Source organism: Magnolia sinica, chromosome 8, assembly GCF_029962835.1.
Source record: "Magnolia sinica isolate HGM2019 chromosome 8, MsV1, whole genome shotgun sequence".
Taxonomy (NCBI): Eukaryota; Viridiplantae; Streptophyta; class Magnoliopsida; order Magnoliales; family Magnoliaceae; genus Magnolia; species Magnolia sinica.
Window position 1 is genome coordinate 14,783,106 of NC_080580.1, and position 21,112 is coordinate 14,804,217.

Consider the following 21,112-nt stretch of genomic DNA (forward strand, 5'->3'; position numbering starts at 1 on the left):
AATAATTAGGTTGGTTGGCTAAAGTAGCTTCTCCTACCCAAAATCTTATAGGGTAAGTTAAGCAACTAATTTTGATTTAGAAGATATTCTTGTTAAATAAATAAAGAAATAAATGAAAAAAAGAGAATTTTTTTTTTACATGCTTATATATACATATTAATATAAATATGTATTAGAGAAAATTGTAGGTAGAATAAAGTTCTCCATGTAAAAAGAAAAAAAAAATAAGAAAAAAAAATTGCATAGACTTTTATGGACTACAGTTATGGCTATGGCTATAATCCGTAGCTATAGAGAAAATCAGCTTCGATACATACAAAATACACTTCGATATGTATCGAAAATTGTAGGATTTTTTGGGCAAACTCGCTGGACAGTTCTGGACCCTTTTCAATCATATCAAAATACCTTCGATACATATCGAAAGACCTTCGATACATATCGAAAAAGCATGGGCTGCGGTTATGGCTACGGTTATAAACCGTAGCGATAGGTTCCTGGCTTTTTTTTTTTTTCCTGTTGTAATCCCCATCACTTTTTGTGGGTCCTTTTATGATGTATGTGTTATATCCAAACCATCCATCTATTTTGTGAACTCGTATTAAGTCTTGAGACAAAAAATAAGACAGATTTAGCTATCAAGTGGACCACACTGTAAAAGGCAGTGGGGAATTGAACGTCTACCATTGAAACCCTTTTAGGGGTTACAGAAGTTTTGGATCATTATGAAATTTGTTTTTCCTTTTCATCCAGGCCTTTGTGACCTTATGAATAGATTAGATGGAAAATAAATGTTACGGTGGGCCCTACAAAATTTTTAACGGTGAAAATCAATTTTCCGGTGGCTCTTTGTGGTGTGGTTCAGTTGATCTTTGGATATGATTTTTTTTTTTTGGATAATGCTCCTAAATATCTCAAAATATGGATGAACGTTTCGGATATAATAAATACATAGCTGTGGGGCCACGTAACTTTGATCTCTTTTAAGCCGTTCGTATAACACTCAGTTGGAGGAGCGTCAGCGCTCGTCTTCGAAAGGTAGGGAGGGGTATTTTCGTCCTCAAATTCGTTGTCCGCACGTGCTAGTCTAAGTTGGTAACTTAAGTTTTTATTCCTTCATAAAAACCGCTGCATACAAGGTATTGTCTACAATGGTAAATTTCTCTTCATTTCAAATTTAAGTGGTTGCACCGTAAGTACGGTAGTCCCTACGTAAAGCAGCCGTTGTTCCTATGGTCGGAAGGGCTCACAGAGATGCCCGTGACAAATCCACACTGTCCATCAGTTTCTAAAGATCACAAAGGACAAGAATTCCAAAATTCATACAGTTAAAAGACTCAAATGGGCCACACCACAAGAAGCAGTGACAACAGATGCTTCCACCGTCTAAACCTTTCTGAAGCAGACCATGATGTCTATATGCCATCCAAACCGTTCATAGGGATTTTAATACTCAGATAAACTGTAGTTATAAAAATTATACTACAAAAAACCTTCCGTGTCGCCACAAAGTTTCCAATGGTAAGCGTTCAATCTATGCTCTTTCGTGTGGTGTGGCCCACCTTAGATTTGTATCTACTTAATTGTTTGATTCCTGTACTGTTGTGGTCTTAAGAAACTGATGGACGGAGTGATTTGTGACGGGAATCTGTGGGCCCACATAGTTTACGACCACAGGAACTTGTGGCTGGTCGTACAGCAACGTGGGTTTCGCTGGCACAGTAGCTGAGAAACGGATTGCGTCCTGCCCCCACGTGTACCAAATCGGTCTAGGCAGGTGCTCTGTGGGGCCAAAGTGATTTATGTGTTTTATCCAAACCGTTCACTCAAATTTTCAGATCATTTTATATCTGATCTCAAAACAAAACAGATCCAAAGCTCAGGTGGACCACACAGTTAGGATTGAACGTCTATCAGTAAAAACTTTCTAAGGGCTACAAAAGTTTCGCATCAAGCTCACATTCCTGTTTTCCCTTCGTCCAGGTTAACCCGACCTTTTTTTATTTTTCCCTTGACACACGCACACACACCCCCACACACTCACCCCAGTGGAATTTCACCACCCATGGGCACTCGAACCCTTGACCGGTTAACCTTACCTCATGAAAGGGTGGATGTTAAATAAATATCACGGTTAGCCCCACGAGATTTCAATGGTGGGTGTCATTATTACTGTTACTTCTTGTGGTGTGGTTCACCTGATATGGAAACGGATCGGATACTCTCACTGCCACCAGCCAATGGCTGACGGTCGGTGCTCTGTGGGCCCCACCATGATGTAGGTGTTTCATCCATGCCGCCCATATATTTTTATAGATCATTTTAAGGTATGAGACCAAAAATGAGGTATATCCAAATCCCAAGTGGACCACATTACTGGAAATAGTGTTGAATGAACGGGTCGACTATTAAAAACTTTTTGGAGGATATAAAAGTTTTGATCAAGCTGATCTTTGTTCTTTGCCCTTCATCTGGGCTGTATGACTTAATCAACAGATTGGATGTCTACAATGGGCCTCAGGAGGATTTTAATGGTGGATATCCAATTACTATTGTTTTCCTGTGGTGTCGTCCACTTGAGATTTATATCGTTCTCATTTTTTGGATTAACCCATGAAATGATCTTTAAAAATGGATGAAACACATACATCATGGTGAGGCCCGCAGAGCACCGACCACTAGGGGAGTAGCCAATCCGTTCTCCTCGGATATGCCTCATTTTTGAATAATCTATAAAAATATATGAACGGCTCGGATAAAACTCATACATCACAGTGGACCCCACGGAGCCCCTATCTGGATAGATGGGGAATTCCGTGTACCCGCGTGTGGATTTGAGTGAGCTTTCTTCATTAATTCTAAGAAAAACATCGTGTGCGTGCAGGCGCGTGCAGGCTCTGCAGTCTCTCTCTCTCCCCCCTTTCTCTCTCTTTCTCTCCTTCTTTCTATCGCCCTCCCCTTCTCTCTCTCATGGCTACAACGTCTCAAGCAAGCCTCCTCCTTCAAAAGCAGCTTAAAGGTACGGATCCAATCCCCTTCTTTCCCGCCCTCCCGTTTTGAATTATAGGGTTCCGCATGGTGTATCCGAAATCGACGGTCGATGATCGATCCATCTTTCCCATTGCAGATCTTGCTAAAAACCCGGTCGACGGGTTCTCAGCCGGGCTCGTCGACGATTCCAATATCTTCGAGTGGAGCGTCACGATCATCGGCCCACCCGACACTCTGTAGTGAGTTATTCTTTTCCCTCTGATCTTCTTCTTTTGATCCAAAGGTAGCAACTTTATAATTCTGATCCAAAGGTAGCAGCTTTGTAATTCTGTTGTAATTTAGGGTTTTGGGTTCTCCTTAGGTTTTGTTTTTTTTTTTTTTTAATTGTCGATTGTATTGATCGGCGAGTTCATATTGTAATCTGGTTGTTCTTGAATTTTGAGCTTTTGATGTGATTTTATTGGCTTTTAAGGGTTTTTGCAAACTATGGTTTTGATTGGATTAGGGTTTACGGGGTTTTGCATCTTGCATGTATTATTTCCGTTTGTGTTCGGTTTTGCAATTACTTGGAAACAATCAAGATTTAGTTAATGAATTTAGGGTTTTGGGTTCTCCTTAGGGTTCTGTTCTGTTAGTTATTGTTGATTGTATTGATCGGTAAGTTCATCTTGTAATCTGGTTGTTCTTGAATTTTGATCTTGTGATGTCATTTTATTGGCTTTTAAGGGTTTTTGCAACCGTGTTCTGCCACCGTGTTCTGTTATATATTGGATTAGGGTTTATTGGGTTTTGGCTCTTGCATGTATTGTACTGTGAGTTTGGGTTTGGTTTTGCAATTACTTTGAAGGATTCATGTTTTGGTTATTGAATTATGATGTCTTCTACCAAAATATCACCCTCTTTGTAAATTGCATTCATGATACATCATCTTGCATAATCTTATTCCCATTGTAGCAGTTTTCTATTTCTTCAGTGATAATATTATTATCAAGAGGAATTCTAATTGCACGTAAGCTTATGGGCACATGTTATTAATAGTATGGAGGTAGGTGGCAGATGCATGCAAGATCTAGATAGCTCTGTGTCTTCCACCATATATGAACCATGGGTGGAACACCAGACAGATCACATGGCCCTAATTGCTTAGTCGGAACGGCACCAACCAAAGGCATTGGTGGTTGTTTTCTTTCTCATATTGAGATGTTAGGATCGTCTGATCAGCATCTTTTCTGATCAATGGTTCATAAATGGTTCGGCTGTTGGCTGTATGTTCTGGATCTTGTACATACATGTCTGCCATGTGTGCCTATGGAAGTGTGTGCTTTGATGGATGAATGTTTGTTATAGTGCGTGCTTTGGTTTCTTGATGAATGTTTATTCGATGAACGAGCCATGACTCTAGTAAATTTATCAACCCTACAAATCGTAAGATTTGGACAGTATGTTGTCCAAACCAACTAATTAGTGGGGCATCTCATTGTGGGCCAATCCTAACATGTGGTAATAAGGTGTATGTAAGATTTATGGATTTCTTATTTTCTTTCTACATTGGTTCCAAAAACATGCGAAAGACCAGATGGATAACTCACGGATTGGATGATCTGGGTCCATATCCATGTGCACCAGTCAACAAGAAGGTATTCAATAATGGCCACGGTGGCCATAATGGCCATCGTCACCATTATGATGCAGGCCATAACAGCTGTTATTGCCCCCGTTACAGTCCGTTACAGCCTTACAGGGCTGTAATGAACCATTATGGGTCTGTAATGGCTGTAACGACCTATGGGCTTTTTTTTCCAAACGACCGTTACGGCCCCGTAACGCGTATAGCTACCATTACATAATGGCTGGTACATAACCATTTTTGGATATCATGATCTCTAGGGTTGGTACATATGCTAGAGAGCACCCTACATGCATCACCTTCTAAGCTTAATGAATGCATGGTTTAAGTTTTGTTATTAACTAGGCTCAACTTTGTGCTGATGTCATTAAGGATTATGTCCTTCCTGGTTGGTAATAATGTGATTGCTTGTAGTGATGGAGGTTATTTTAATGCCATCATGAGCTTCCCAGCAAATTACCCAAACAGTCCCCCGTCAGTGAGGTTTACTTCAGAGATGTGGCATCCTAATGGTTTGTTTTTAACTTGTTTTCACTTGTCTTTGTTTTGTTTCTTCCTTTTCTGTCCCTGTTTTCCTGGAGTTTGAAACCTTTTTTTTTTTTTCCTTTCATATATGAATGTCAGTTTATCCTGATGGGAGGGTATGCATATCAATTCTTCATGCTCCTGGTGATGACCCAAATGGATACGAGCTTGCGAGTGAGCGCTGGACACCTGTCCATACGGTATGATTGATGCCATTTTCCTGCGTTTGTCATGTATTTTGTTGTCTATTGTATTCAAGATGACATGGGAATATTTTTAAGTTTGACTATTGGTTGCTTCCCTAGCTAGATGTAGGGATTTTTCCACATGGCTGCTGCCTACCTTTTGGGCTATGGACCAAAAACCTCATACTTTTAAACTATTTCAATAAAACCGTCTTCCTTTTACATATACAGACAAAGACAACATGTGTTGACTTTTACTGACAGAACATTAGGGAAAATGGCCGTTAACAGGTAAAAAAGACCTTTTTTGTCCTTTTTCACCCAAGTTTTCATTGTTTTACCCCATTTGATGTGGGGAACCTCATTCATTCCTTGGACGTACGGAACGTTACCGCGGGGCCCGCTGGGTTGTGACATCCATTCTGTCCATCTTGTGGTTATGATCCAATGTTGCACCCCCCCAGAGGGTATTGGACTGACCCTTGAAAAGGCCATGGAGCCCACTATGATGTTTGTGACCAATCTACTGGTTTCGCCAAATTATTTTAGTTGGGCCCAAAAATGAGGTAGATCCAAAACTTAAGTGAGCCCCATGGCAGAAAATGGTTATTATTGAACGCCCACTATTAAAACATTCAGGCTATTGTATTTGCATTTTCAGTTCATTCTAGTGGGATGACCTTATGAACAGTTTGGATGGCATATAGACAAGACGGTGGACATCGGGAAGGTTTCAATGGTAAGCATTGCCCACCCTACTATTTCATGATATGTGGTCCACTTGAGTTTTAGAGTTGCCTCATTTTTGGGCCTACCCCTTGCCTAACATGAAAGCTAGCAAGACGGATGGATGGGGTGGATTTCTCAAAGACATCATGGCGGACCCTAGGAAAGTTTCAATGATGGGTGTTGCTATCCCACTGTTTCTGTTGGTGTGGTCCATTCGAGCTTTGGATCAACCTCATTTTTGGGCTCTTGCTCTAAAAGGAGTTGGCAAAACGGATGGATTGTGTGGGTAAAACACAAGTCACATGGGTCCCACGACATGGTGTGCCGTAAAGGCTGTTACGTAAAGGTAATGGTGGCAACCGTTACACATTACGGGGTCGTAAAGGCCTTAACGGCCGTTATGGAAATAGCCCCCATAACGGCCCATAAAACCCCTAATAAAGGCTGTAATGGCTCGATAACGGGCCATTACGAGATCGATACAAGATTTTTGGATTATTTTTTTCAAAAAAAATAAAATCATAACGGCCGTTACAACCCCCATAACAACCATTATACCCGGTGGTGGCCATTACAACCATCGTTACCGTTATGGAATATCTTGCCTCACAGAGTCGTGACATGGGTGCTACATAGTAATCCGTTAACATTCGTGCATTAATATGTATGGAGTGGAGATTGAACGACCGCCCTTGAAACACCTGTGCCCGCCATGATGTTTCTGACAATTCCACCCCATGCACTGGTTTCGTCAGATCATTTTAGGGGGTGGGTCCAAATTGAGGTAGACGAAAACTGAAGTGTGCCAACATGGCAGGAAACAGTGCATATCGAACACCAACTACTCAATCATTAGTGGGCCCACCATGATGTATTTGAGAAATCCACCTTGTCCATCAGTTTTGCCAGCTCATGTTAGGTGGTAGGCCACAAAATGAGGCAAATCCAAAACTCAAGCGGGCCACACGACAAAAAACAATGGAGATTGAGCAACCACCGTTCAAACAGCTGAGGCCTACCATGATATTTTTGAGAAATCCACCCCATTCATTACTTCTGCCACCTCATGTTAGGATATGACTTAAAAAACGAGGTAGATCTAAAAACCAAGTGGGCCACAACAAGAAACCATTGGTATTAAATGCCCACCGTTGAAACATTCACGGGATAGTCGTGGACCCACAAAAGTTTTGGATTAGGCTATTGTATTTGTGTTTTCGATTCATCCCAGTGGGAATGACCTTATGACCGCAACCTTTTATCTAAAAAAAAAAAAAGAATGACCTTATGACCAGTTTGGATGGCATATAAGCAGCACAATTGACACTAGGAAGGTTTCAACTATAAGCATTGCGCTCCCTACTATTTCATGTCGTGTGACCCACTTGAGTTTTGGATCTGCTGCTTTTTTGACACACCGCCTAACATGAGCTGGAAAAATGGATGGACGGAGTGCATTTCTCAAAAGCATTGCTTGGGGCCCTAAGTAGGTTTCAACTACGGGCATCATTATCCCCATTGTTTTTCTTGGTGTGGTCCATTTGAGCTTTGGATCAGTTGCGTAGCTGGCTGATGGGAAGGATCCATGTCCAAACATGGGCACCTCCAAATTAAGCACAAGAATTGTGAATAAAGTAGAAATAATAACCAAAATTTTCATTCATTTTCAAGTTGCCTTAATACTTCTTCTCATGCCAAGCCTTTAAATAAGTTTTGAGACATACAAATACGAAAGATGATTTTTAATATCATTAATAACTTATGACTTATCTAAAAAATGAAAAAGTAAATAAAAAAGATGCTTAATGGATAAGAGATGTCTAACGACATTTTATTGCATGACTAGTTGATTGATTTTGCATAGCTAACCCCCGGAGGATTGGGCCTCCTTATTGATGGGCCAGGTGTGGGCTTGGGCTTGGGCTTGGGCTTGGACTCAATGGGCTTGTGCCATGGATCTCAGGCCAAATCAGCCTGCGTCAATCCTTCCCGGCATGAAAGAACTCTACCTCGACGAATAAATGTATTGATATTGCTTATAGCTCATAAAGGTTAGGATTTAGATGCTGGAAGTCTTTAATAGTGATCCATATATAGCATTGGAGAGAGGTCGTCCTTGTCTAACAGACAAGAAACTTCTAGTAACTACTATAACGCATGAAAAACGATTGGTCGTCGAGAGCATCAATGATTGTATTTGTAAGTGGCAAAATGGCTGAAAGTGTGATAGCTTGTTCTTCGATACATACCATCACCAGTATGGTGCTCACGATCGATGGAAGGATCTTCCATATTGAAAGTATGACTGATAGGTAAATCTAGTGGGAGATCTAAAATGTAAGCATTGACACTAAACTTTTTTTATGATTTTAAATGGTTTCACATTTCGAGGCTGAAAGATGCGGTCATATATTAGTTACTTCTTCAAAAGGTACCATGTGAACATGTTGACTGAGTTATTATAGGTAAATTGATGCAGGGATATGTGATGGCCTAACCCTAGATGCATGTATAATCAGGTTGAAGAGATTCAAAAAATAAAATTAATCAACTAACTATTTTCAATCACGGGGATTAAGCAAATCTCAACACAAATATGAAATCATTCTGTTAGGATCATGCCCCTTAGCATAAAATCACATAAACAATAAAAAATGGAGGACCTTGGGATATAAGGATATTCCAAATCTTGCTTATCCCAAATCTAGCATAAGCAAGTATACAGTCAAGTTCGGATCCGATTCTCTTGACTAGCCATCCCTCTTTTCTATTCAAATCAAAATGGAATATCCAGAGAGGAACGAAAGAGATGAAGAAGAGATGGGTTCGAGATGAAAGAGAGTACGGATTATAGGGCATAGAAGAAAAGAAGATAGTTGATTATTACATTTTCTTGCACCTCGAATATCTAGAAAGAATGAAAATATGAAACCGGAGTGGAATCCTCAACACCTAGGGGCCAATCCTGAAACCCTAATCTCTTTGATAAGAGAGGAAGAAAGCATATGAATTCTCATTCATTCAATAATAAAATAGGGTTTCACACAGTGTGTATATAAGCAATGGAATTCACTAAAGCCCCTGAAAACAAGGAAAAGAACAAAAATATACTTACAACTAAAACACACGTGCGACTGGGTGTGAAATCCGCCTAATGGGCCTACGATCAAGGTGCAGTCATGCCACTCTTGCGCTCGTAGCGAGCCAGAAAATGGGTTCAAACCAGACGTCCATCCACATCAACTCCTCCGCTTTGGTATTCTGTCGGCGATGTCTCCTTTGGTATTCTAAATGGCGTACCATTGATGTCTGCATCAATTCTCCCCGGGTTGGAAGAATTTGTCACTGGCTAAAGTGAACTTCTGTATCTCTAGAGTAAACCGGGGTCGATGCACTGCAGCTCTGCCTCTGTGATCCAAGAGTTATTTGTAATGGGCTTGTTGCTCTATTTGACTAGGAATTTCTAAAAACCCCCGAAGCGAGTGGAAACCACCTCGGAGTCTAAAATTTTCTCTATTTCGTTTATTCTTGGTGCAGGTGGAAGGGAAGGTTAGATGGGTATAGGAAGGTCAGGTTGTCGCCAAGGTTCATATATATGGAGGGTCTGGGAAGAAACAACGGAACCGGTAGATAGAGGTGATGACTTGTGATAGAGAACTAGATCTTCCACATTAAATGTGGAACTGATGCCCATAGTAGCAGGGATATCAACAACATAAGCATTAGACCCCAACATCTTCACAATTTTATGTTGGCCTATGATACGGGCATGAAGCTTCTCCACAGATCTAGGTGGAAACCAATCAAACCTAATACGAACCATGACGTCATCTCCAGGTTGCAATTCTCTAAATCTCCTATGGGTGTCAGCTGAAAGTTTATAATGTTCATTACTTGAATTAATTTTCTTCCTTATCTCATTATGCAATGCATGTATATGTTGGGCAAAAGACCCTCCTAACTCTGAAGGACGTTGTGGGGTAGCCATGGGGATCAAATCTATGGGGGCTTGGGGTTTAAGACCTAAAATAATTTCAAACGGGCTCATTCCTGTGGACCTGTTTGTTGAAGAATTATACGCAAACTCTATTGCGGGAAGAAATGTCCCAGGTCCTGTGGTGATATCCAACCAGACATCTCAACAAATTCCCTAGGCTACGGTTCACTACATCTGTTCGTCCATCCGACTAAGGATGATATGCTAAAGAAAACTGGAGCCTCTTACCGAAAAGATGCCAGAGAGTCTTCCAAAAATAACTAATGAACCTGGTATCACGATGGATCTAGGTACTCCATGAAGTCGTACAATCTCTTGAAAGAATAACTTAGCAACGTGGGAGGCATCTGAGGTCTTATAACAGGGTAGGAAATGGGTCATCTTAGAAAACTGATCAACAACCAAGAGTATGGAATCGTGCTTACGAATAGTCTTGGGAAGCCTAAGCACGAAGTCCATACTGACATCTTGCCACGTGGCATGTGAAACTGGGGGCATGAATTAGGTATTACCCTCGCCCGTGCAGAGCTCGCGACAAGCCAGACATGTAGCCCCTATATTGGTGGAGAGCAGTTACGTCAGAAGGCAGGAGGACACATCAGCAAACGGAGGCGTTAGCCCGTATTTGTACTTGGGTCCACAAAGAATCCCAAACATCTCCTCTTTTTTTCCGCTTCTTACCTATTCCCTAGGACGAGTTTCCTGTAGAAGGCTTCCGCAGGAAGTTCCTGTGCAAGGATGCTGTGTGGGGCCACAACTTTTTTTTTTTTTTCTTTTGGAAATCTACTCCATTCATCTGTTTTGAGATCTCATTTTAGGACAAAAGACCAACAATGAGGTGGATCCAAAACTCGGGCCACACGATTAGCTTGATCCAAAAGTTTATATGACATTAGCTAGTGGCAGAGGGAGTAGCCAATTCGTTTCCTCCTTGAATGGGAAAAGGGGACGCGGATTTCCTATGAAAGCCTTTTGCATGAAGTTTCTGCGCAAGGATGATGGGTGGGGCCCACCCATCATGTTAGTGGGAATTCTACTTCGTTCATCTGTTTTGAGATCTCATTTTACGACATTATACAAAAAATGAGGTGGATTCAAAACTCAAGTGGGCCATGCGAGAGAAAACAGTGGGGATTTAGTGAGAACCATTGAAATATTCTTATGGCTATAAAAGATTTGTTTCAGGCTAAATTTTTTGTATTTCGATTTCATTCCAGTGTTAATGACCTTATAAATGGTTTTGATGGCATATAAACATCAAGGTGGAGCCTAGGAAGGTTTCAACGGTAGGTATGTCTTTCCCCAATTTTTCCTCTCGTGTGGCCCACTTGAGTTTTGGATTCACCTCATTGTCGGTCTTTTCTCCCATAATGAGATCTCAAAACAGATGAATGGAGTAGATTTTCAAAATAAAAAATAAAAAAAATGATTGTAGCCCCACCTAGCATCCTTGCTCAGGAACTTCATGCGGAAGGCTTCCGTAGGAAATCTGTCTTGGAGAATAGATAAGAAGCGGAAAAAAAGAAGTGACGTTTGGGGTTCTTTGTGGACCCGAGTACAAATGCGGGCTAACGCTTCCGTTTGCTGATGTGTCCTCTTGCCTTCTGATGTAACCGCTCTCTACCAATACAGGGGCTACATGTCTAGCCCATCTCGAGCTCTGCACGGGCGAGGGTAGTACCTAATCCGCGCCCGTGGAACTAGCAAATGAGTATATAAACATGTATTTTGTTTTATCTTCTTTGCCAGTTGACATGTCCGACACTGCCCTACAATCTTAGCCACATCTTGCTGGAGATTAGGCCAATAGAAATGATCAGACACAAGGGCAACTGTCTTATCTCGACCAAAGTGACTTGCCAACCCTCCAACATGCAGCTCCCAAACTAAAAAATTACGGAGGGATGTGCATGGGATACAGAGCTTGTCCCCTCTAAAAAGATGTTCATCTATAAGGATGAACTCCACACTTGAGGGCGGGTCACTAGACAATGACGTATAAATGATCCTAAAATCAGGACAATTTGAGTACTCACCATTGAGTTGCTCAAAGCTTGTAACTTCAATGCTCATGGACCGCAGTGTCATGACACGACGGCTGAGCACGTCAGCAACCTTATTATCTTTTCCGCCCTTGTGCTTAGGCACAAACGTGTACTCTTGAAGAAATTGTACCCACTTGGCATGCCTAGGGCTCAACTTCTTTTGAGAGTCAAAATATTTCAAGGCCTCGTGCTTAGAGAACCTGATGAATTCTTGCGGTAATAAATAATGCCGCCAATGGTACAATGATTGCACAACCGCATAAAACTCCTTGTCATTAGTGGAGTAGCGTTGTTTAGCCTCGTTCAGCTTCTCACTGAAAAAGCCACATGATGATGCCCCTCCTGGCTTAACACTCTACTTACGGCAATTCCTGATGCGTCACATGCTACCTCAAAGACTTTGGCAAAGTCAAGTATACGCATGACTGGCGCGTTAGGAATTACCATAAGCGGAGTGTTAAGCCAAGAGGGACATCCTGTGGATTTTTTCTGTGAGAAGCTGAACTAGGCTAAACAACGCTGCTCTACATATGACAAGGAGTTCTATGCGGTTGTGCAATCATTGCGCCATTGGCGGCATCATTTATCACCGCAAGAATTCATCATGTTCTCTGATCATGAGGCCTTGAAATATTTAGCTCTCAAAAGAAGTTGAGCCTTAGGCATGCCAAGTGGGCATAGTTTCTTCAAGAGTACACATTTGCGCTTAAGCACATGGCTGGAAAAGAGAATAAGGTTGTTGACGCGCTTAGCTGTGACACTGTGGTCGATGAGGGTGCATTGGTAATTACAATGTATCATAGGAGCATTTTGGGTGAAACCCTGGGATGATCATCAGACACTCAGAATTGACCTAGGCGCCTAAACCAATGAGTGTAGAACATAGACTTCTATTCAGCTTCAGCAAAACCAGTGGTGGCAACATTAGTAACCTTCAGTGTCACTGTGACATTTTAAGTTCTGTTCTCAACTTTCAACAGTTTGCTGAACAGTCCTGTGTGCTTTTTAGCTTTTAGTCATTGGCTTTTGGAGCATTACTCTGGCCTGTTTATCCTGTTTTCAGATGGTTCCTTTTGGTTCACATCATCTCTAGGGCCTGGAATTATAATAAAAAAACTCAGTTGTGCATTCTTCCTCTGCTTAACCCGAGTTAGATTTGTGCAAGACTTTGTTCTTTTTCGATATGATAGCTTGTTATTATTACGACATCTCTAATTGAGGCGTTTTGGATGTGCAGGTTGAAAGCATAGTTTTGAGTATTATTTCCATGCTTTCAGGTCCTAATGATGAATCTCCCGCAAACATTGAAGCTGCAGTAAGTAAAAATCCACAATTCATCCATTTTCTGTGCTTGTTTCTTCATGACGGTCAAATAGGGTGGTATTGGAATTTCATAAATTCGAATGGAGCAGAATGACCTTTGGCCTGAATGTCTATACTGCTGTTTCTTTCCTTCGAAGAAATGGGCTGACTCACCATTTCTAGCTGGTTTGACATTCCATTCTCCATTCTCCTCAATGAGGACCAGGATTTCCACTCTCCAAACATAGAACTGTTTACAATATAGATGAGTTGTTTGAATAAGACCCAGTTGCCATATATGCTCTTTTCCAAAACTGCCTTAGCCTTCTAGGTTGATGCTGTCAAATTTTTTATTTTTCCCTAGTTTTTTGCCTTTGTGTTTTATCGAGGGAGCTGTATTTACACACCAACGTTTTGCTGCGAATGTAACATAGATGAGTTGTTAGCAACCTGGCTTGACATCTCCTCAAATTGACTCAGCCGTGTCACCTTTGCCATAGTCTGTCTCAGGTCCATGAGCCAGGCGTATGATGACCAAGCCTCTGTTCGAGCCCTAAGTTTAGTTCTATTTTTAGGATCTATGCAGCACCTGTTGGTGGTCCCATCACCAAGTCTCTTCATGCTCGTGTTCTCTTTTGCAGAAAGAATGGAGAGAGCGGAGGGACGACTTCAAGAAGAAGGTCAGCCGTATTGTGAGACGGTCACAAGAAATGTTTTGAATCCAGACCTGTGGTCTGCAAAGTCTTTGTTGATGGAGGGTCTACTCTGGTTTTGCTTTATCTTGGTAAAATTCTGAAAGAATTGCTTCTTGGTCATGTAGGATTTTTCCAGATGAAGCTGTTACAATCTTTCATCTTCAAAGCAATTGTCAAAACATATATAGGTTTTCTTTTTTATATGTTCGGTTTGGATGGTGTTTGCATGAAGCTGTGGTTCATGGGCCCATCCATTTTCTCACTTGTCATCCTATCTGGCCCATTTCATGTATGGGCCAGATGGGATTGGTTCCATGATTTTCGGTGGAGACCCTTTGGGCAGGTCAATTTAGATGAGGCTAACCAAATCTTTGGATAAGAACACAACTCCTACACCTACTCATCAAGAGGAGGAAGTTTACTGCACTGGAAACCTAGGTGGGCCCACTATGATATTTGTGAGAAGTCCACCCCGACCATCCGTTCTGGGAGATCATTTTAGAACATGAACCAAAAATTCAGCCGTATCCAATACTCAAGTGGGCAGAAAACATTAGTATTAAATGGCCACGGTTGAAATATTCATGGGCCACGGAAGTTTTTCGGTTCATTTTAATAGGAATGATGTTATGAACGGTATGGATGGCATGTAAGCATCACTGTCTACCCCGGGGAGGTTTCAACGGTATGGATGGCATGTAAACATCAATGTCGACCCCAGGAGGTTTCAAGGGTGAGAATTTCCCTACCCGCCTTTTCCTTTAGTGCGCACCACTTAGTTTTGGATACCGATAATTTTTGGTTTCGAGTCCTAAAATTATTTCAAAAGACGGAGTAGATTTCTTACAAACATCACGGTAGGCCCAAACTTTGTTTCCAGTGCAGGAACTTCCTGTGGAAGACTTTAGCAGGAAAACCGCGTCCGATGGACGCGGCTTTCTTGCTCTGTTGAGTGTTGGGATGGTCTTCTTTTTTTCTAATTATCTGTACCATTCATCAGGTGGTCCAGATTAGAAAATTTCCCCTGAGAACCTCCTGCATACTAAATTTGCCAAACGGGGTGGGCCCACCGTCATGTATTGTTGACATTCACTCCAATCATCGGATGCTTCGCATCAGGTTAGGATCAGGCTAATTCATGTGGGCCACACCAAGGGAAACACTTGGGACTTGGGAGCGATGAAGTGGATTGCTTCTAGCAAGGACTGGCCAGATCTGTGTGGGTTCTACCGTGATGTATCTGTCCATCTCTTTTCTCAGATCATATTTTGGTATGTGCCCAAAGATGAGGCAGATCCAACGTTCCAGTGGACCACACCAGAGATAACTCTTGCATTTAATGCAACCCAAGCTTACTATTTGGTGTGGTCCACTTGAGCGTTGGATCTGCCTCATTTTTGGGCTCATACCTTAACGTGATCTGAGAAAAGGGATGGGCGGAGTGGATAAACAGATGCATCACGGTGGCCCCCACACAGATCTGGTCGGTCCTAGTTACGTAAACACTCACCCTTGACCATTTTCCAACGGCCACCTGATGTGCAAAATGGCAAATGATGGGAATGAACAGTAGGAATTCCACTTACAATTAAAAGGGTGGTGAGCATATCCTTGCAACTGTCTGTTCCCCTCGGTTGCGGCTCCCTATATCATGGATTGACCTGATTTTTTAGGCCCTGGGTCTTTAACCTGATGGGACACATCTCATGGTCGGGTCCATTGTCAGCAAAAGTAAAACACCACAGTGGGTCCCACCCAAATTGGTGAAAATTTCTCGTCTGGGCTATTTGTTGTGGTAGAGAGATTTCATCCAGTTGCAGAGGTTTAATATATGGCTGTACCAATCTTGCACTAGAACCAATGTGCTGGTATTACATGTGGAAAGGAATCATATAGCTTGATAGGCAATACTCATTTGTGTATAATCTAGTCAGGCAAATCTGATCATCAGATGGGCCATATCTCGAGTAGAATCTAGTCAGATCTAGAAAATGTGATCATTAGATGGGCCATTGGCCATTAGTCATGTTATCTGTAGACTAATCGAACTATTTGGTCAATGGACGCTGATTGCCTACTGAGTAAATTCCATGGGGCCCATGGCGATATGTCTTATCCATGCTGTCATCAGCTCATTCTAGGGCATCAGCCCAAATTGAAGATGATGACACCCACGGTTGAAACCTTTTTAGGGCCTATTGTGATTATTTTTTTTGGTCATCCAACATATTCATAAGGTCACACAGACATGGATGAAGGCACAACACAAGTATCAGCTTGATTCAAACTTTCCTTAAGCATTTAATTCCCACTGTTTACTGTGGTGCTGTATACACTTCAATTTTGGGCTCATACCTTAAAATGAGCTGGAAAAATGGATGGACAGTGTAGATAAGGCACATACATCACAGTGGGTCATACAGGCAATCCTACACGGTTTACTTAGCAGGCAATCCCCGCTCTGGATCAATTTGTTAGTGCAGGTGTGGCCCACCTGATTGTCATGTGTAGGGTTGGCAACGGTCTGCCTTCTCTTGGACCTTATCTAACCTACTTCTTGGGCTGGGCTGGTCTTGGCCTATGCACTCCATCCCTTGTCACTTGGATCAATTTGCTAGTCTCCTTTGATGCTTGGCCTGGGCAATGGGCTCTCTCTCTCTCTCTCTCTCTCTCTCTCTCTCCCTTGTCACTTGGATCCAAATTGCTAGTCTCCTTTGATGCTTGGCCTGGGCAATGGGCTCTCTCTCTCTCTCTCTCTCTCTCTCTCTCTCTCTCTCCTTGTGATCTCCGTTCATTCTTTCTTTTCTGCCTTATTTGTTTTCCTTCTTCACTCCATTTCTTTTCTCCCTTATGCTCAGGATGTGAGTTGATTCTTTTTTTCTTATTTTCCTTAGGAGTGAGCCCCGCTTGTTGTATATTTTCAGACTTTGTCCTAGATAAGTAATATGAGAGTATTCCTCATTTGCTTTCCCAAAAAAAAAAAAAAAGAGCATTATTAGGTGAAAGTTTGAAAATGAAAATTCCTCCACGTTATGACGGAAGTGATTAGGCCACATCTCTTGCAATAAGACACAAATACTTGTACGAAAAGGAATTCTTTACTTTCTAAACTCTTCAGACAAGCAAACAAGGACTGTAAAAAATAGTGTCACAAATAGTGTGTGACTGTTGGAGGTGATATATACAAATATATGTGAATAATTTCCTACTACATTATAGACTGGACATAAGTAATTTTTATCTTTGTAGATGGTAACTCTTGTTATGGGTGCATAAATGAGAAATCAAATGGCTTATATGTATTTAAGATTTATAGAGCCGTAAACAAAAAATTAACTTGACGGAAAATTAAAGTTATTAAATATGACAGTAGTGAATACTATATAGGTGAGATGAATCAGGGAGCAATTTAACTCCTTCGGGTAAATACTAACAGGATTGTGGCATCGTCACCCAATACACCATGATTGGAACACCATAATAAAATGATATAACTGAAAGGTACAATTGCACCATAAAGAACATGATACGTGCTATGCTTACTAATTTAATGTTGCCAGAATCCTTGTGTCTTAATAGAGATATAAATGAGAATGTATATATAAAGTAATTAGAATGTTTTGCAACCAATGACTTAGAGCATCTAGTATGTCAACTTAAAAAGTTTATTTATATATTGAAACAAACATCACAACAATGACACCTAAAATTTTATAAAGTAATATTCTCATTTGGTTTTGTGGAAAACATTGATGATGAGTGTATTTATACAAAAATCAGTGGGAGAATTCATAATATTGATCTTGTATCAATGACATTCTATTAGTCAGTGGTGACATTGAAATGTTGCGAAAAATGTAGAAATTTTTAAATGAAAGATTTGCTAGTGCATTAATTTGTGCATCCTAATTTGTCGATCATATAAGTCCATGTGTCATGTAGTCGGTTGAGCCTTTAGTAGCTGGAGACTGAAGACTATACAGAAAACAGCCTACCTGTAGATAATCTTAATAACCTAATTAGTAAAATCCTTAATGATCATCCCTCAGGCTATAAAAGCCTAAACTTGTTACTCTTATATTGCCTTTAGAGGTCTCAAATTGCTAAAATAACTACAAAAGTTCAGCAACCTTTGGTCCTACTGAGATTGGTTGTAAGAAGACAGCGAGTGCAGACTTAAAATTCAGGCTAATACGGCTTCAACCGAATAGGCCTTCGGCTGGATCGATGCCACCGAAGGGTGACTTTAGTCCGACCAAAAGTTGTTGAATCTGGTTAGCAAGCAATCTTGAAAAATGGGGTATATTCGGTTCAGCCGAGTGAACCTTCGGTTGGACTCGGTGGGACCGAAGGTCAAGATCGGTCCGACCGAAAGTGACAAAAATTGTCCAACAGCTTTCCAGTCATAATTCGGTTAGACCAAACTATAATTCGGTGTTATTGAAAATACTTGAGTGCGACCAAAGATTTACTCAATGCAACCGAAAACTAGCCGTTTTAGATCCGTTGGAACTTTTCTTTTATAAATCTAGCATCTGGATCTTTGTAAATGTATGGATTTTAATATTTTAGAGACCCTAGTGCATCTTAAGCTCTATCAAACATTATAAACTCTATCCTAATGAGATCTATGCTATCTTTTTAGTGATTCTTCACTCTAATGAGCATTCCAAACTCCTCTTCAAGAAGATCATGATTTCAAACTTTCTCTAGAGTGTAGACACCATACTTATTTGTAAATTCAAAGTGTCTATCAACTTCTAGAATCAAATAGGTAGCACATCTCAGACACACATGTTCACTATAGTTTATAGACTAGCTGCTTAACCTGCAAATCATTTGTAGTTTATATGATTGGATCCTCTATTAGCTTAGAAGCCTTTAGAGTTATATTGCCTATATTAGCTTAATTAACATAATAGCTTAAGTAGGTAAATTGGACTTAAAAATAAAAAAAATTTATTTGATCCTAATCACCCCTCCTTTAGGGCATGTTTCTCAATTCTTAGCTTCGCCAAACTTCTGTACATGTAATCGTGGTATTTAATTCCACGCAATTTCAAGATCTTGGTCATGCCTTATTTGTCAACCTCATTGAAATACGCCATGATAGATCACATGGACTACTTAGCTTGCAATAGAGAGCCTATATAATAGGATTTTGGAAATGTTAAACATTCAAGACTTTGCTTTAAGCTAAGCACCTATTGTAAAAGGTGATCTGTTAATTCAATTTCAGTGCCCCAAGAATGATTTAAAAAATAATCGAATGGAAAATATTCTTTATATGTCAACAGTAGGAAGTATCATGTATGCTCAAGTTTGTACATACTTGGATATCGCTTTTGCACTTGGAATATTAGGCAGGTATCTTCACAAGTCAAAAATATATCATTAGATAGCTGCAAAGGAAGTGTTGCAATGGATAAAGAATTTTGTGCTCACATATCAAATATTAGACCTTATTAAATTTGCTTGATATATAAACACATATCTTGTCAACTGGCTGCCTCGACAGTAATAAGTCCACCTCTGACCACGTTTTCATGATGGTTGACCGAATTGTGTTATGGAAAAACATAAAATGGTATATTACAACATTGTTTATTATTATTATTTTTTGGTTAGCTTGTTAGTTCACACTTCACTATTAGCCACCCCCACTAGGGAATCAATACCAAGACCTCAGTGTTGAAACGAGGTATCTTTCACTCAGTCTACCACTTGAGCTATGGAAAAATTTGAATACATAACTTCTCATGGAAACACGAAACAGATAATATGACTTCAAAGTTTTTTTTTTTTTTTCTCTTTAATTTATAAGTTATGGAGCTATCCTAAAATCATTGAGAATTGCTACTATGAAAGCTAAATATGTAGCTTCTCACAAAGTCAAGAATCAGACGTTATGGTTTTAAAGTTTTTTTTTTTTACTTTTAATTTATAAGTTGTGGAACTAATCCCAAAATCATTGAGAATTTTATGTGACAATTCAGCAAGAGTTAACTTCTCGAATAACAATAATCAATCATTTAAGTCAAAGCATATTAACATAAATTATCTTATTGAGAAGGAAATGATATAAAATTGTCAGTATCTATAGAACTCATCGGCACAAGGTAGATAATAGATAATCCACGAAGGGTCTTCTTATTAGGCTATTTAAGGAGGTTGTGATTTCTATGAGAGTTATTGATCTCATAAATGCAGTTGAGTACTAGAAATTTGGTTTGATCCACTTTATATACAAACATCTAGAGATCTCATTTATTTATTAATGATAATTATATTATATAATTACATCTTATTTAGTGTGTACATTTATTATAATTAAGTAAGCAGATTTTTTATCTCATTGGAGACATAGTACTCTTTATAGAGAGTATAAGATCACTTGGAGATATGTACATGTGATTGAATTAAGCATGTAATCTTTGTACCATACTTTCATATTTTTAAGTTGCATCGTTGAGATTACTGATATTATTGGCACATTGTTGAGAATTTGATCATGATTTTAAATTTTTGTTGTACTCATTGGAAAGTTTAAAATAAAAGCATTCATTTTTTTATTTTTTTAAAATTTTTAAAGTCGACTAATGTGGCTTAAGTAGGTGAATATAATACTTCTATTATGTCAACGGTTTGGATGACCCGACTTCAATTAACATTTTGATTGAGCATACCACCGGACCCTTGATGTTTCTTAATAAATTATGTATCTAGACTACAAAATAATGATCATGAGTTTGGATGGTCCGATGTATCCACAACATTTCCAAAAGACATTCATTCTTACATTGTGAAGACTCCTGGAGGCGGGAGGTGTAGTAGTTGTAATACATAGGACTACTCGTGCCTTCTTTCTTATAAATAAAATTATTATTTTTTATAAATAAAGTTTTGGTCTTCTCACTCACACATATATATAGAAAATTTCTTTTCTCATCTTAGGTTTTTAAAAGAATATGAAATGTGGAAGATCAAGTTTCAAGTTTTTATCTCCATATATATAT

General features: G+C 39.9%; 1 protein-coding gene across 1 annotated transcript; it reads left to right on the forward strand.

Moving 5' to 3' along the window:
* Positions 1 to 2,858: 2,858 nt before the first annotated feature.
* LOC131252950 (ubiquitin-conjugating enzyme E2 7) lies at positions 2,859 to 14,327 on the forward strand. The gene is made up of 6 exons (XM_058253747.1): positions 2,859 to 3,019; positions 3,128 to 3,230; positions 5,033 to 5,130; positions 5,243 to 5,343; positions 13,337 to 13,414; positions 14,043 to 14,327. The coding sequence occupies exons 1-6, from the start codon at positions 2,971 to 2,973 to the stop codon at positions 14,118 to 14,120; spliced, it is 507 nt and encodes a 168-aa protein (XP_058109730.1). The 5' UTR covers positions 2,859 to 2,970; the 3' UTR covers positions 14,121 to 14,327.
* The last annotated feature ends 6,785 nt before the right edge of the window (positions 14,328 to 21,112 follow it).